Below are 16566 nucleotides of genomic sequence, written 5' to 3'. Positions count from 1 at the left end.
GCTGCTCTGGGCTAGGTTCTCTGTATTCTGGTAAATTCTGCCCTCTGAGTGAAGTGGCATCAAGGACCTGGGGGAAGCGAAGTCCAATAGCCAGGGCACCTCAGTAAAGGAGGTAGGAAAAGACCACACTGCCAGCTCTTCATACGATCTCTACCACCCCACAGCAGTGGCTGGGGGCTGGTTAAAACACTCCCAGGCTGACAAGTCTGGGTCTTAAGCCACTTGGGAAATGGGGGGGGGGGGGGGGGGGGGGGAGAGGGCATTAAATGAAGACAGCTTTCAGGCCAAGGAGCTCCAATACTACCATGGGGAAAACCAAATCTCACAGCCGAGGAGCACCAGACAGTGGGACGGCTGCTCAGCCCTCACTCTAGCCTTACCCCGCGATGTAGGATCTTCCTACAGCGGGGCCCCATTTTCCTACCTCTATTTAAATGGCTCCCCCAAAGAGCAGAATATTAACAAGCAGACTTAAACAACAGCTTCTTCCCAGTCACCCCTTTCCCCCACTGCTATCATGTACCCAACCTTAAAAACATCCGTTCTTTTTACTTATGAGAGAAACATTGGACAACTGTTTTTGCCTAATGGTTTTAAGCTGAACTTGAAGAAATAGTTCCTTTTATGAAGCACCAAAACTATAATACTATGTAGCAGTGCATGGCAAATATTCTCTTTATATAGTTTTCATTTTCTGTTGGAGATATTATACTGTATAAAAACTATTGGAAGCTCCCCAATACTGATGGAAAATTCCCAAAGGACTTTAGTAGAAAACTGGTTATAATCTCACAAACTCAATAGCATCTATTAGGGGGGTTTCTCTTTGGCAGTGCCAAGGTAACCCCCACAATTTCCTATGTCTTGAAGCATGTGGCAATATTTATTTATTTATTTGGAAGACTTTACCTATCGCTTTGTATTTATAGATATTTATAAGTATGTAACCCCACCATTTTCCTTTCTTCTGTTTAAAAGAAAAATAAAATTCATCTAAGCTTCTATTAGCTTTTCCTCTCTGTGTTACTACATAAAAGCATGTCACAATATGAGAATAAAAGGGATTATGGGAGAGGAGCTTTGGGGGAATCCAGAGAAGACAAAGTTGTAAAAGAATACCAGAAATTTTCTAAAATTTTATTGAATTTATTGGGGTTACATTGGTTAATAAATTTATGTAGATTTCAGATGCACACTTCTATAATACATCATCTGAATATTGTATTGAGTTCATAGAATATGGGAACTCTTACTACTAAAAAAAAAAAGTCTATTAAAAATATATAGAAGGAACCAAGATGGCAGTGTAGATACTCACCACCTCCCACAACCACATCAAAATTATAACTAAAATACAGAACAACCGTCATTCAGAACTGCCTGAAGTCTTACTGAATGGAAGTCCTACAACTAGAGAATTAAAGAAGAAAGCCCATTGAGACTGGTAGGAGTGTTGGAGGGGCAGGACAGACTGGTCTGAAACCTACATGTGGTGTTTCTAATTGGGAAGGGTATCTTGGCTGCGGAGGCCTCTCACACCAGACCCCCTCAGCCAACGATCCCAGATCTGGGAAGAGAAGTCCTCTTAACTTCAGTTTATACAAACCAGCTGGGATTGTGGCTGAGTGACACAGAGGCTGCCAGAGTCCCAGTAGTTCCTCTTAAAGGGCCGGCATATGCATTTACTCAGACTCATTCCCTCTGAGCTCCAGAACTGAGACAGCAGCTTGGGGGCATCCAGAGACATATAGGGAGAAACTGGATTGTCTGGCATCGGGGCAAGAACTTAGGGGAGGCTTTCTCCCAGATAGAAGTGCTCACAGGGTTCATTGTTCCTATGCTGAGACTTCCCCCATCATAGAACTGACTCACAGATGCCATATCTGAGGCTTTCATTCCACCCTAGAGATTCCCTAAGACTCCACCTCACCCAATTTGCAGATCCACCCAAGGTGTTTGCAGCACCTTTTCCATATGAATAGTCTGTCCTGGCTCAGGCCTCAGGCTTTCCTAAAATCTCTCAAACAAGCTGCAGCTGGAGTCAGCATGCCCCAAACCTGTCAATAAGAGGTCCAAGACCCGACACTAGCACCAGCCTGCCTTGCTTAACAGTTTGGCCTCGCCTGGGCACTTCCAAGCCCAATACAAGTAGCAGTCATCTGCAGATCACTCTGTAGCTCCTGCCAGGTGGCCCCAAGCAGTGCCTGACTTTGCACCTTCCAGGAGGCCCCAAAGCCAGTGCACCAGGTGGACAGCTTCAGACCATACCAGATTACAACCCTACACATCCACTGCAACACACTCAAAGGGCAGACTCAGTGAGCACCAAAGCTGCACTGAAGCAAGTCCTGCTCCATAGGGGTGTCTCTTGCACAGCAGCTCTTCCACTGTAATTGCAGCTGGTCCTCACAGACAATTGGCCTGGAGGTCAATTCTTCCTAGTAACGTGAACAGCAATCAAGGCTCAACTACAATAAGACTGCACACAGGGGTGCACCAAGAGTACCAGGCTCAGGTGACTGTGGAGGTTGAGCCACTGGGCCTTACAGGACACCTGCTACACAAGACCACACTACCAATTCCAGGAGACATAACTAATACATAGAAATAAACACAGGGAAGCAGTCAAAATGCAGAGACAAAGAAACATGTCACAAATGAAAGAACAGAGGAAATCTCCAGAAAAAAGTACTAAATGAAATGGAATCAAATAAACTACTATATACAGAGTTCAAAACAATGGTTATAAGGATGCTCAAGGATCTTAATGAAAGCTTCAAGGGACTTAGTGAGAACATCAAAGACATGAAAAAGGACCAGTCAGAAATTAAGCATATACTAACTGAAATAAAGAGTAATTTACATGCCCTAGCTGGTTTGGTAAAGTGGATAGAGCATCGGCCTACAGGCTGAAGAGTTCCAGGTCCGATTCCAGTCAAGAGCACATGCCCGGGTTGTGGGCTTGATACCCAGTAGGGGGTGTGCAGGAGACAGCCGATTAATGATTCTTTCTAATCATTGATGTTTCTATCTCTCTATCCCTTTCCCTTCCTCTCTGACATCAATAAAATATATTTTTTTATAAATGAATAATTTACATGAATTCAACAGTAGCCTAGAGGTTGCTGAGAATCAAATCAGTGATTTGGAATATAAGGAAGTAAAAAAAACACCCAATCATAAGAGCAAAAAGAAAAATAATCCAAAAATATGAAGAGAGTATAAGGAGCCCCTGAGACTTCAAGTGTACCAATATTTGCATCATGGAGGTGTCAGAAGGAGAAGAGAGAGTGCAAGATACTGAAAACCTATTTGAAGAAATGACAGAAAACTTCCCCTACCTGGTGAAAGAAATAAGATTTACAAGTTCAGGAAGCATAGAGAATTCCAAACAAGAGAAACCCAAGGAGGCCTACGCGAAGACATATCATAATTAAAATGCCAAATGTTAAAGAGAGAATCTTAAAATCAGCAAGAGAAAAGCAGTTAGTTATCTATAAGGGAGTGCCTATAAGACAGTCAACTTATTTCTCAACAGAAACTTTTCAGGCCAGAAGGGAATGGCAAGAAACATTCAAAGTGATGAGTAACAAGGACCTACAACCAAGATTACTTTATCCAGCAAAGCTCTCATTTAAATATATTTTTTATTGATTTCAGAGAGGAAGGCAGCCAGAGCGATAGAAATACCAATGATGAGAATCATTGATCAGCTACCTCCTGCATGCCCCACACTGGGGATTGAACCCACAACCAGGACATATGCCCTGACTGGAAATCGAACCATGACCTCCTGGCTCATAGGTCAACACTCAACCATTGAGCCACACCAGTCAGCAAGCAAAGCTCTCATTTAGAATTAAAGGTCAGATAAAGAGCTATACAGAGAAGAAAAAGCTAAAGGAGTTCATCACCATCAAACCAGTATTACATGAAATGTTGAAGGGTATTCTTTAAGAAGAGGAAGAAGGAAAAAAAGATAAAAAAATATGAATAATAAAATGGCAATAAGAACATATTATCAACAATTGAATCCAAAAATAAAAATAAGCAAGGAATCTAATGAACAAAATAAATTGATGAATAAAGGGAACATGCCATGTTCGCAGAGGCATGGGAACATGAAACAAACTGATGAGTCTCAGAGGAAGCAGGGGAGGGGGAGTGGAAAGAAATCAATCAAATATCTTATATGCATATATACATTACATATGGACACATACAATAGGGTGGTATAGGCCTGGGGTGGGGTGAGGTGGGAACTAGATGGAGGGGAACAATGGGGAAAAAAGAGGGGGCATCTGTAATACTCTCAACAATAAAATTTATATATATACTAGAGGCCCAGGACACGGATTTGTGCACCAGTGGGGTCCCTCAGCCTGGCCTGCACTCTCTCACAATCCGGGACCACTTGGGGGATGTCAGACTACTGGTTTCGGCCCCATCCCCACAGGCTGGCCTGCAGACCCTGAGCAACAGATGAATGATTACTCTGACACACGTTTCTGTAAATAAGACTAATAGTAAATTAGTCTTATGAAAATTAACAACTTCTCATTAAAAAACTCTATTAAGAAAAACATATTTTATAACAAATATTGTTTATTTTAAAGGAACCAGACAGTCCCATTTGCCTGCCTCCTTAGGTTTTCATTGTAGTAACAGCTTGAACCAAAATTAACCTCTAGATACTATCAGCAGGGTAAGTATCCTTGAGAAAATACATGTATCTGCAGTGTCCTTTGAACAAGGATGTCTTGAAGTCTAAACATAAAGATTCCAGTAAAACGCCCAGGGGCTCAAACTTGTTTGGAAAAGTCAAGGCAGGGGCTGCTGCCTTTGGCAAGAATCCCCCAGGGCTCCGACCTTTCGAAAAATCCTCCTTACAGACTTTCCAACCAAGTCCCATGCTTCCCCACAGACCTCAACCACTTACCTCATACCATACCCCAGAATTAATTCCATATGGGTCAAAGACCTAAACATAAAAGGTAAAATTATAAAGCTTCTAAAAATAAATAAATAAATAAATAAATAAAAAGCTTCTAAAAAAGAACAATATCTTCATAACCAGGGGTTAGCAAAGATTTCTTAGACTATAGAAAACAATAACCATAAAACAAATATAATAGTAAATTAGTCTTATGAAAATTAACTTATTCAAAAACACTATTAAGAAAATCATATTTTATAACAAATATTGTTTATTTTAAAAAGTTTATAAATATGTAAGTGTGTATATATATTCATACATACTCACTCACATGTAGATGACAACGAACTTGTCTCTCCAAAATATATACAGAATTCAAACTAAAAGATAAACATAATTATACAAGAGATTTAACAAAGGAAGTTATGTAGCTAATATATGTGAAAAGGTGCTCTACATCATTAGTTAGCAAGGAAATAAAAAAATAAAACCACTGTGAGATACTACTACACATCCAACAGAGTGGCTAAAATTTAAGACTGATAACGTCAAATGTTGGTGTGGATGTAGAGCACCCATAACTCTCATACTTTGTTGGTGAGTATACAATGGTTCAACTACCCTGGAGAACGATCTAAGTGTCTTGTATGATAAGCATACACCCATACCTACCCAGCAACTGCACTCTTAGATGGTTGCCCAAGAGAAACTAGACTTCCCTAAATAAAATAGTATTCCTCCCTTTAGTCTTGATCCCCTTATCCTCCTTCATTTTTCTCAATAATACAGACCACACTGACATGTATAGACTATCTTCCCTGACAGAATATAGGTTTCAAAGAATGGGGACTTTGTCTATTTTTTATTTGTTGCTATATATTCACAGTTCTAATACTTCTTTTTTTTCCTTTTGACATTAACTTTTTTTTACTATTTCAAGAAAAACAATTTTAAATATAATAATGATACATGCAATAAATATTAATTTTTCAAGAAAAACTATTTTAAATGTTACATGCAATAAACAATATTTCAAGAAAAAATATTTAAAATATATTACCAAAACTTTACTAATATAGTATATGTAATATCACAAAAGTTGTATGAAATATGAAAAATCTGCAAGTAACAGGATTACTTCTATTATATTCTAAAATATTTTTTTTCTCTGGCTCGATTTTTGTTCATCAGTTTATGTTGTTCATTGTACAAATGAGTGAGCTCATGTGATATTTATCTTTTTCTGACTGGCTTATTTCGCTTAGCATAATGCTCTCCAGTTCCATCCATGCTGTTGCAAATGGTAAAAGTTCCTTCTGCTTTACAGCAGCAGAGTATTCCATTGTGTAGATGTACCACAGTTTTCTAATCCACTCATCCGCTGATGGGCACTTAGACTGTTTCCAAATCTTAGCTATGGTGAATTGTGCTGCTATGAACATAGGGGTGCATATATCCTTTCTAATTGGAGTTTCTGATTTCTTGGGATATATTCCTAGAAGTGGGATCACAGGGTCAAATGGGAGTTCCATTTCCAATTTTTTGAGGAAACTCCATACTGTTTTCCACAGTGGCTGCACCAGTCTGCATTCCCACCAGCAGTGCATGAGAGTTCCTTTTTCTCCATATCCCTTGCCAACACTTGTCATTTGTTGATTCGTTAATGATAGCCATTCTGACAGGTATGAGATGGTACTTCATTGTCGTTTTGACTCGCATCTCTCAGATCATTAGTGACTTTGAGCATGTTTTCATATGTCTCACGGCCTTCTGTATGTTCTCTTTTGAAAAGTTTCTACTTAGGTCCTTTGCCCATTTTTTTTATTGGATTGTTTATTGGATTTATCTTCCTTTTGTTAAGTTGTATGAGTTCCCTGTAAATTTTGGAGATTAAACCCTTATCGGAGATAACATTGCATATATGTTCTCCCATGCAGTGGGCTTTCTTGTTGTTTTGTTAATGGTTTCTTTTGCTGTGCAGAAGCTTTTTCTTTTGGTGTAGTCCCATTTGTTTATTTCCAATCTATATATATAAAAGCCTAAGTGACCATTATGACCGGCCGACCAAACAACTGGTCGCTATGATGCGCATTGACCACCAGGAGGCAGCTCAAAGCAGGAGCTGCCCCCTGGTGGTTGGTATGCTCCCACAGCCAACCTCCTGTGGTCCCTCCCCCACGGCCGGCTGTCCCCAATTGACCCCATCGGCCCTGATCGCCGGCCAGGCCAAGGGACCCTACCAGTGCATGAATTTGTGTACCAGGCCTCTAGTAGTTCTTATAATAACCTGGCATTTGTGTGCCTTGCTCAAAAAATAATTATTGCCCTGGCCAGGTGGCTCAGTTAGTTGGAACATCATCCCATATACCAAAAGTTTGTAGGTTCGATCCCTGGTCAGGCATGTATAGGAGGCAAATGATCAATGTTTCTCTCTTATATCGATATTTCTCTCTCTCTAAAAATCAATAAAAACATATCTTCAGGTGATGATTACATATATATAACAAATTATAAATTAACAAATGTATGATTCTAATAAAATTTGCAATTTTTCTGGAAATTGGCCTATTGATTCTAAAATGTATATGGAAGCCCGAGCCAGTTTGGCTCAGTGGATAGAGCATTAGCCTGTGGACTGAAGGGTTCTGGGTTCGATCCTGGTCAAGAGCACATGCCCGGGTTGCGGGCTTGATCCCCAGTTAGGGGGGCATGTAGAAGGCAGCCAATGATTCTCTTTTTTTAAATATATTTTTATTGATTTCAGAGAGAGGGAGATAGAAACATCAATGATGAGAGAAAATCATTGATCGACTGCCTCCTGCACACCCCCTACAGGGGATCGAGCCTGCAACCCGAGCTTTTGCCCTTGACCTGAATCGAACCCAGGACCTTTCAGTCTATAGGCCGACACTCTTATCTACCAAGCCAAACTGGCTAGGGCTCAATGATTCTCTTATCATTGATGTTTCTATCTCTCTCTCCCTCTCCCTTGCTCTCTGAGATCAATAAAAATATATTTTAAAAATAGCTTTGAAAAATAAACAAAATGTATATGGAAAAATAAAGGTGCAAAAATAGCTAAGATACTATAAAAATGAAAAAGAGATATCCACTCTACAAAATATTCAGTTCCAAAGCTACAGTAACTAAGTATGACATTGCTATGGGTGTACATAGCTCACTGGAACAGAACCAAGTCCACAGACAGATGCCAGCAAATATGAGTGCATGGGGGTATGACAGTAGAATCACAAATCAACTGGGAGACTCCTAACAATGGTGTTGGGGTAACTGTTTCACATGAAGAAAAGTTAAAAAGTGACTTCTGAACTTATACCACACAAAAATAAATTCTAGGTAAGATTTAGCATTCAAAAAATCCTCTAAAACTATAAGGAAAAAGATTACTATATGGCCTCATGGTAGAGATGGCTTTTCAAAGCACCAAACTACACCCCACAAACCATAAAGGACAAAATATATTGGTTTGATTAAAAATTAAAAACACTATGTCCATCAATAGATGAGTGGATAAAGATGTGATGCTTATATACAGTGGCATATTAGATTAGTCATAAAAAAGAATGGCATTTTACCATTCCAACATGGACCAAGAGGATATTATGTTACGTGGAATTGGTCAGAGAAGGACAAATATATGATTTCGCTTGTAAGTGGAATCTAAAAAACAGAAAAAAAAAAAAAAAAACCCTCAGAGAACAAACTGATGGTTGCCAGATGTGAGATGGGGGATGGGTGAAAAAGGTGAAAGGGATTAAGCACAAATTGCATTATGAAGACAGTCACAAGGATGTAAAGTACAGCATATGGATTATAGCCAATAACTATGCATCGTGCCAGGTGGGCACTTAGACTTATCAGGGTGATCACTTCACTGTTATATAAATGTTTATGTGTACACCTGAAACAAACATAACATTGTATATCAACTGTAATTAAAAAATAAATTTAAAAATTAAAAAGATGCACGATAAAATGTAAAAGGCAAGTAAACTGGGAGGTATTTGGGATGTTACTCCTGCAACTCGGGAAGATAAAGCCAAATAGCCCAAGCGATAACCAGGCAGAAATACACTGGTGCCATACCAGTGAGGAAGTCCTAATCATCAACGCAGATGAAAAAATGCCCAGACCCATTAGGAATCCCAGGAAAGTAACAGTATTTTTCATTCACTATATTAACAAAATTCCGTCAAGACAGTATCAAGTGCTAACAAAGACATGAAAACAGAAGCTTTGGAACTCTAGTAAGGTTGCAAAACAACCATTTTGAAGATGGTTGAGCTCTTTATCTACCCAGGGTGTACGTGTTTTATGACACAGCACAGGAGATGCAAAAGGCGGTTTCTGCAGCATTGTGGCTACAGAAAAATGCGGATACGCCTAAATGCCCACTAATAGAGACGACACAAAACGTGCATATTTATTCAGCAGAATACAGTGGTTATAAGTAGATTATACAAATCAGAATAGAGCCCCCAACAGTGAGTGAAAATAAAGGATACAGACAGCTTGAAGATATTTATGTACATTTTTGACACCAAAACAATATTATTTCCTTATACCAGGTAAAGATGTAAAGAATGGGTGAATACATAGATTCATTGTGGTGGTTGCCTCTGTAGAGTACAGATGGGAACAGGACTGAGAATTGGTTACATAAGGAATTTGACTTACATCACAATATATCTTAAAAGGGGGTGCATTACTTTTGGGTGATGGAAATGTAGGCATCTGTTATTTGTACTTTTTGGTTACTTTGTCAAATTTTCATTTGCAGTGCACTTCCCCCGGTGTTCAACTGTGCTCTGTTCCAATACTGGTAGGAAAACTGCTGGAGCCCAGCAGAATGCTGAACTTCACACATTTCAATGATGTTCAAAGTAAAAGCTGACCATACATTATTTTAGCCTTAACCAACAAACTTCAGCATTCTTTTCTTTTTCTTTATGCATTTTTATTGATTTCAGAGAGGGAGAGATAGAAACATTGATGAATCACACTTCCTACCGGGCATCAAGCCCGCAACCTGGGCATGTGTCCTTGACCGGATTCAAACCCTGGACCCTTCAGTGGGCAGGCTCTATCCAGAGCCAAACCAGCTAGGGCTTAATTCTTTTCTAAGCTGAGACCCAGAGCATTCATCAACATGCACACTGAAGAGTAGACTATGTGTAAAGCACTTCTTCATTCAGATACGGATTTTTTTGTTTGCTTATTTATTTTATTGTTGATAGTATTACAGATGTCTCCCCATTTTCTCTTTTGCCCCGCCTCCACCTAAACCCCAAAGGCCTGGGATAGATAAGAATTTTTGAGGGTCCAATCATATGCTTGAAATTAAGTTAACCAAAATCCCTTTTCTCCAGTGCCACCTGGTGGGGAAAAAGAGGCAATCTCATGCGTGCCTTCCACAAAACCCCCACATTTGCAGTTCTCAGAGTACTATTTTTCTTTTTCAACGAAGCACCCACTTTTATTCTGAGGCTACTGTGCAGCACCCTGGTAACTCTACTTTCTTTACAGCCTTTCTCAAACTGAACTCTCAGCCTACATATTAGACAAGAACTTCTGCATTCACCCACATTCCAAACCCTGTAGAGCAGTGGTTCTCAACCTTCTGGCCCTTTAAATACAGTTCCTCATGTTGTGACCCAACCATAAAATTATTTTCGTTGCTACTTCATTACTGTAATGTTGCTACTATCATGAATTGTAATGTAAATATCTGATATGCAGGATGGTCTTAGGCGACCCCTGTGAAAGGGTCGTTTTGACTGCCAAAGGGGTCGCGACCCACAGGTTGAGAACCGCTGCTCTAGAGGGAACAATTCCAACCATAGATTTCTATATTGAAAACTAGTGTCATTTTGCTTTATATAAACTTGATGGTAAGCCTTTTTTATTTAAGGACTTTTAAAATATAACATCAACACTCTAAATATGCGGTGAGAATTATAAATAGTCCCTTCTTCCAAGTATGGATGGAGATAGTACAAAACATACAGTATCTTACCGAGAGCCAATAAAATAAGCTAGGTTTTTCAGACATTAAAGGAAAATATCAACATTTAAAAAAAGGGGGGCGGGTAAAAAGAGTAACCAGATTACTAATCCCCCAATTTGCAATACTGAGTTCTTTCATCCTTTTACAATCCAGAGACATAAGTAAGCAGGGCAGTAAAAATACTCTGGAAAATGCCAATTGTATTCAGACAAATGAATTCTAAATGGTTTTCCATTAGTGTTTTATGTGGCTATGATTCCATTTGAACTTAAAAACCTGCTAAATAGACAGCTTTTTAAAAACTGTTTCCAATTTAGTGAGAGCAGAGGATGAAAATAAATAAAGTCAAAGGCACTCCCTCCCTCAGAGGCTCAAAACTGTTAGGATTTTGGTGTAAGTTTAAATTTAGCAAGTTTCAGTCATTTCTTTTAGATGCTCCTGTAGGTTCATACAAACACACTGAACTGTTGGTTTAACTTCTCTTTCTTTCTCAAAGTTTATGATAAAGAGACTAATCCCTGTATTGGCACTGACTGATGTAAGTTCAGATTTGCTCAGAGTTTCTGGTAAGGAACACTCAAGGTCATTCAGAAAATAACCGAACAGGCTTTTCATGTAAGCACCGTGACTCACTACTAAGACACTGGCTACTAATTCTGGAGCGCTGCTGTCTGAATTAAATTTGGAGGCACAGCTTTTTCCTAAAGGGAATATCTCTGCCAAAGAAGTTGCCAGACAGTTGCTTGGAGTTTCTAAGGAACGCGATTCTTTTTTATCTGCTTCCTTCCAGATCAGTTGACAAAGAAATTCAAAAAAGTCTATTCCACGCATCTTCACCTACAAGGAGATAAAGGGTGAAGTAAAGTGACATTGTTGACTGTCTTAAAACATAAACATAAAGCCTGATTGGATTTTTCTAATGTCATAAAATACTATTTCTTTTGTTGTTAATCCTCATGAAGATTTTTTCCATTGCTTTTCAAAGAGTGGAAGGGAGAGAGGAAGAGGAGGCAGAGAGAAAGTGAAAAACATCAACGTGAGAGAGACACATCAATCGGTTGCCTCCCAAACACACCCCAACCGGGGGCAGGGAGTGAACCTGCAATGCAGGTACATGCTCTTGACCGGGATTCAAACCTAAGACCCTTCAGTGTGGGGGCCGACGTTCTAACCAGTGAGCCACACAGGCCAGGGCAAAAGGCTGTATATCTATCTATGCATTCAGTCAGTAGTTCCAAGGACATTAGTAAGTGCCCACCATACTTCGGGAAACTATGAAAGCACACTGGGGACCAAGAAGAGTAAGATATAATTCCTAATCCCTAGCTCAAAGCACTCACAGTCTAGTTAGGAAAATATGCAAGTAAACAGAAGCCCATAAAACAGTATTAACTAGGAGACTACATCTGACACTTCAGTGTACTTAGAACAAGGACAAAAAAAAACACTTTTCCTTTCTAAATTTATAGAAATTTTTTACATGAAAGTAATGAATAGGGGGGAATAATACAATAATACAATTCAAAAGCAGAACAGTCCAAAGAAAGGCAAGCCGGGTGATGCTGTCAGGGAGGCAGTAGAGGCCTGAAGATTTCAGTGTGTATTAGTTTGCCTCTCAGGTGTTCTGCTTGTCATTCTTGAACATCACCACCTGCTTTACTGACTACCACTACCACTGCTTAAGTTACTGCTTCATATTCAGAGTTTTCTTAACAGTAATATGTAATAACACACATCTTTTCCATCCACTATCAGCTATGACTGCCAACTTAAAATCAACGAGAAAGCCAGGATAGCTTAGAAAGGAAAAAACGGTATCACTCAGAGTTGTTTTATAAACCAAACAACTTTCAAACTGCTTAGCTAAAATTTAGGAACATCTAAATTACAAAAAAAAAAAAACCTGCTGGTTTGGCTTAGTGGATAGAGAGTCAGCCTGCAAACTGAAGGGTCCCAGGTTCGAATTCGGTCAAAGGCACATGCCAGGGGTTGTGGGCTCAATCCCCAGTAAGGGGTATGCAGGACGCAGCTGATCATTGATTCTCTCTCATCATTGATATTTCTCTCTCTCCCTTTCCCTTCCTCTCTAAAATCAATAAAATTTAATTTAATTTAATTTAATTAAAAAAGGGAAATTACAAAAAATGTCAGGTCCTGGCCAGTTTGGCTCAAAAGGTGGTATGTTCGATTCCCTGTCAGGGCACACACCTAGGTTGTGAGTTTCATCCCTGGTCAGGGTGCATGTGGGAGGCAACTGATCAATGTTTCTCTCTCCCCCTTCCTCTCTCTAAAAATTTTTTTTAAAATATATTTTATTGATTTTTTACAGAGAGGAAGGGGGAGAGATAGAGAGTTAGAAACATCAATGAGAGAGAAACATCGATCAGCTGCCTCCTGCACACCTCCTACTGGGGATGTGCCCGCAACCCAGGTACATGCCTTTGACCGGAATCAAACCTGGGACCTTTCAGTCCGCAGGCCGACGCTCTATCCACTGAGCCAAACCGGTTCTGGCAATTTTTATTTTTTTTTAAGTCAGATTTCAGCTACTGTGACATTGGCTAGTTCATCACATGCCCCAGGGCTACGTACCTGATCTAAGGTCTCTCCTCCAGGTGGTGTGAACCCAGGGCATTCTTCCCCAGCTTCTTTGGCCATTGCCCTCAGCTCACTCAGCCCCTTGCCTTCTGCAACCCCGTATTTCTGCAATATCCAATAGACAACAGTGCCTCCAGTTAACTTGCAATACAACAATTAAGTACAAATTTATGACAAATTTAGAACAATCATCCCCAGGAAGAAGTGTGGTTTCCTCTACTTACCCTATTATATCTCCTCTGAACTGATAATTTCCCCACAATGATAATGGATTACTTGCATAATAAAATATTGAAAGAGACAAATCATTTTTTATGGTTTGCATTGATGATACCAGAAGAGGCCAACAACACCATCAGTCAGAGTTCAATAGTAAAATATTATTTTTTATAAGAGAATAGGCACATTTTTCCAGGTGCTCTTATAATCCTCAAGTCCAACTTCTAACATTCTCAGTTATATCTGGAGTAACCTCTATTACAAAGAGGAACATTAATTATCATCACTGGCTTTGTTTTTTTAAGAATGGAAACATCCATTGGTTCAATATTCCAAACACTACGCTGAAGCATGGTAGGCAGGAAGGCCAGAGTGAAGAAGAGCAGGGAGACACGTGGCTCCCGCCCCTGCGGAGATGGCAGCGTGGTGGAGACACTAGCCTAGGAACGGCAGGAAGTGCTGTGATGGAGGGAAATACCGACACAGACACATACAGCAGAGACATCACTGAAGGCCCAAGCCTTGGGGTGGGTGGAAGTGGGCCAGGTTTAAGGAGCAAGTATTCCAGGCCGAGTGAGGAAAGAGCACAGGCTGTTTGGGCGACACCAGATGCCAAGATCTCTGAGAGACAACCGTGAACAGAGGTCCAGAACATAGACCACAGAGCCCAGCGGCCTCGATTTTCATTGAGCTCTGCAATAAACTAGCTCTGTTACTCCGAGCATGGGCTTGACCTCTGTGTGCCTTTGTTTCTGCACCTGTAAAATGGGGGCTAAAACATGAGGTTTTTGAATCTTTACATCAGGTTGTTGCAAAGATTAATAAACTTGCAGAGCTTGCAACAGGGCCAGAATGTGATGAGCACCATGTAAGTGCTCGCTAATATTATTAAACTGGCCACCAAGCACCAGGGAAGGGGAAGGAGGCAGGTGGAGACAACAGGTCAGATCCCACAGCACGCTCACAGCCAAACAGGTAAGAGTTTAGACAACCTTTGAAGACAAAAGGGAAGTAGCAGACTCTTTTATACAGGTGTGCAGCGACCCAATTCCCAAAGATTACTCTGGCTGGTGGTGTGGACATTGGATTGAAAAAGGAGTGCAGTGAACAGGAAAACCTAGGTGACAGTGATCTAGGGGACAGAGGACAGGGAACTGCAGAAGATGGCAGCAGTGAGTTTCCAGAGAGAGGAAGGATTCAAGAACTATTTAGAGGTAGAATTGACAAGAGGACAGATGTGCAGTGTGAGGTACAGTGAAGAGTCAAAAATGAACGATTTGAACTGGGTAAAGCAGGAGCCCAATGGAAAGGAGAGTGTAGCTCACTGAGCAGGAAGTAGCTGGGGGGCATTCAAACAGAAATAAACAGTAGGCAGTTTGATACAGTTTAGGGATCTAAGCTAAAAGTACCCATTTGGAAATCAGCTCATTAGCAGAAATCATAAGAGAGGATGTAATTACTCAGGGAGAGAGCAAAGAGATGGTGCAGCCGAATGATCAATAACACTTGCTACTCCTTGATGATGACAGGCCCTGTTTGGTGTTCACTGAATTCAAGGCGCTTTTGTTTACCATTTGAGCAAAATGAGCCTTTCCAAGCAGCACGTATGCTGGAGCTCTAGTATGTATGTTGAGCCATAACAGAGAACATAAGCACATTAAGTAAAGTAATTCTTTAAAGATGTCCTAGCCATTCTGTTACATTTCTGTCTGGTTATGTAAGAAATCACAGGGCTGGCAGGGGCATTAGGTGTTTTATAGGTCAGAGTTATAGAGCATAATAAAAAGTCTTCTAGGAGACCTGGAGCCAAATCTCAGATGTGAAATTGTTCTACAGCTTTAGCTAAATCACAGTTTCAAAAAGATTCATTTCTGGTATCTAAAATGGGCTACTTATACTTAAAATCAGGCAGTAGAACTGGGAAGCTGAGGGAGAGAGGTTTTCAATTTTATTTTAAATTCTTCTGTACTGTGTTAAATTCTTTTTTTTAAAATATATATTTTAATGTGTTTTTTTTTTTTTTTAGAGAGAGGAAGGGAGAGGGATAGAGAGTTAGAAACATCAATGAGAGAGAAACACTGATCAGCTGCCTCCTACATACCTCCTACTGGGGATGTGCCCGCAACCAGGGTACATGCCCTTGACTGGAATCGAACCTGGGACCCTTCAGTCCGTAGGCCGATGCTCTATCCACTGAGCCAAACCAGTTAGGGCCACTGTGTTAAATTCTTACAAATATACCATTTGCTTTTATAATTTAAGATGTATATTATATGATTTCACCTGGCCGGGAGATGCAGTTGGTTGGAACATTGTCCCATACACCAAAAGGGTTGTGGGTTCTATTCCTGGTCAGGGCACATACCTAGGTTGCTGCAGGTTCGATCCCCGGTTTGGGAGCATACAAGAGGCAACCGTTCAATGTTGCTCTTTCACATCTCTCTGCCCCCCACCTTCCTCTCTCTCTTAAAAAAAAAAAAAAAAAAAATCAATGAACATATCCTTGGGTGAGGATTAAAAATTTTTTTTAAATGTATTATCATATGATTTTAATCTATATATCTATATATACTAGAATATGCTAATTAACCGGGACACCGTAACGGGTCGATCGGACAGGAGGAGATTGCACACGGAGCGTTGGGGGCGGGGCGCAAGGGCCTCCGCACACCTGCGCTGGGGGAGGGCCTAATCAGAAGTGGCCGCGGCTGCTTCAAGGGCCAGAGAGGGAGGCAGGGCTGACCAGCAGCGATTGTGGCTGCTGCGGGGCCCAGGGAGCGAGGCA

At 40.4% G+C, this 16566-nt stretch overlaps 1 protein-coding gene across 1 annotated transcript in view; it reads right to left on the bottom strand.

Annotated features, from left to right (window-relative positions):
- Positions 1 to 10159: 10159 nt before the first annotated feature.
- Positions 10160 to 16566, bottom strand: part of TIGAR (TP53 induced glycolysis regulatory phosphatase) — a 29332-nt gene continuing 22925 nt past the window's right edge. The window contains exons 5-6 of the mRNA XM_070409549.1: positions 13557 to 13667; positions 10160 to 11801 (exon numbers count right to left, since the gene is read on the bottom strand). Coding sequence (XP_070265650.1) covers positions 11370 to 11801; positions 13557 to 13667 — 543 coding nt within the window. The 3' untranslated portion in view covers positions 10160 to 11369. The remainder of the gene's footprint in view (positions 11802 to 13556; positions 13668 to 16566) is intronic.

This window comes from Myotis yumanensis, unplaced genomic scaffold (genome assembly GCF_028538775.1).
Source record: "Myotis yumanensis isolate MYYU_CA2020_CCGP unplaced genomic scaffold, mMyoYum1.0.hap1 SCAF_3, whole genome shotgun sequence".
Taxonomy (NCBI): domain Eukaryota; kingdom Metazoa; phylum Chordata; class Mammalia; order Chiroptera; family Vespertilionidae; genus Myotis; species Myotis yumanensis.
The sequence above is the reverse complement of the archived record's forward strand: the minus strand, read 5'-3'. Positions and strand labels throughout refer to the sequence as shown.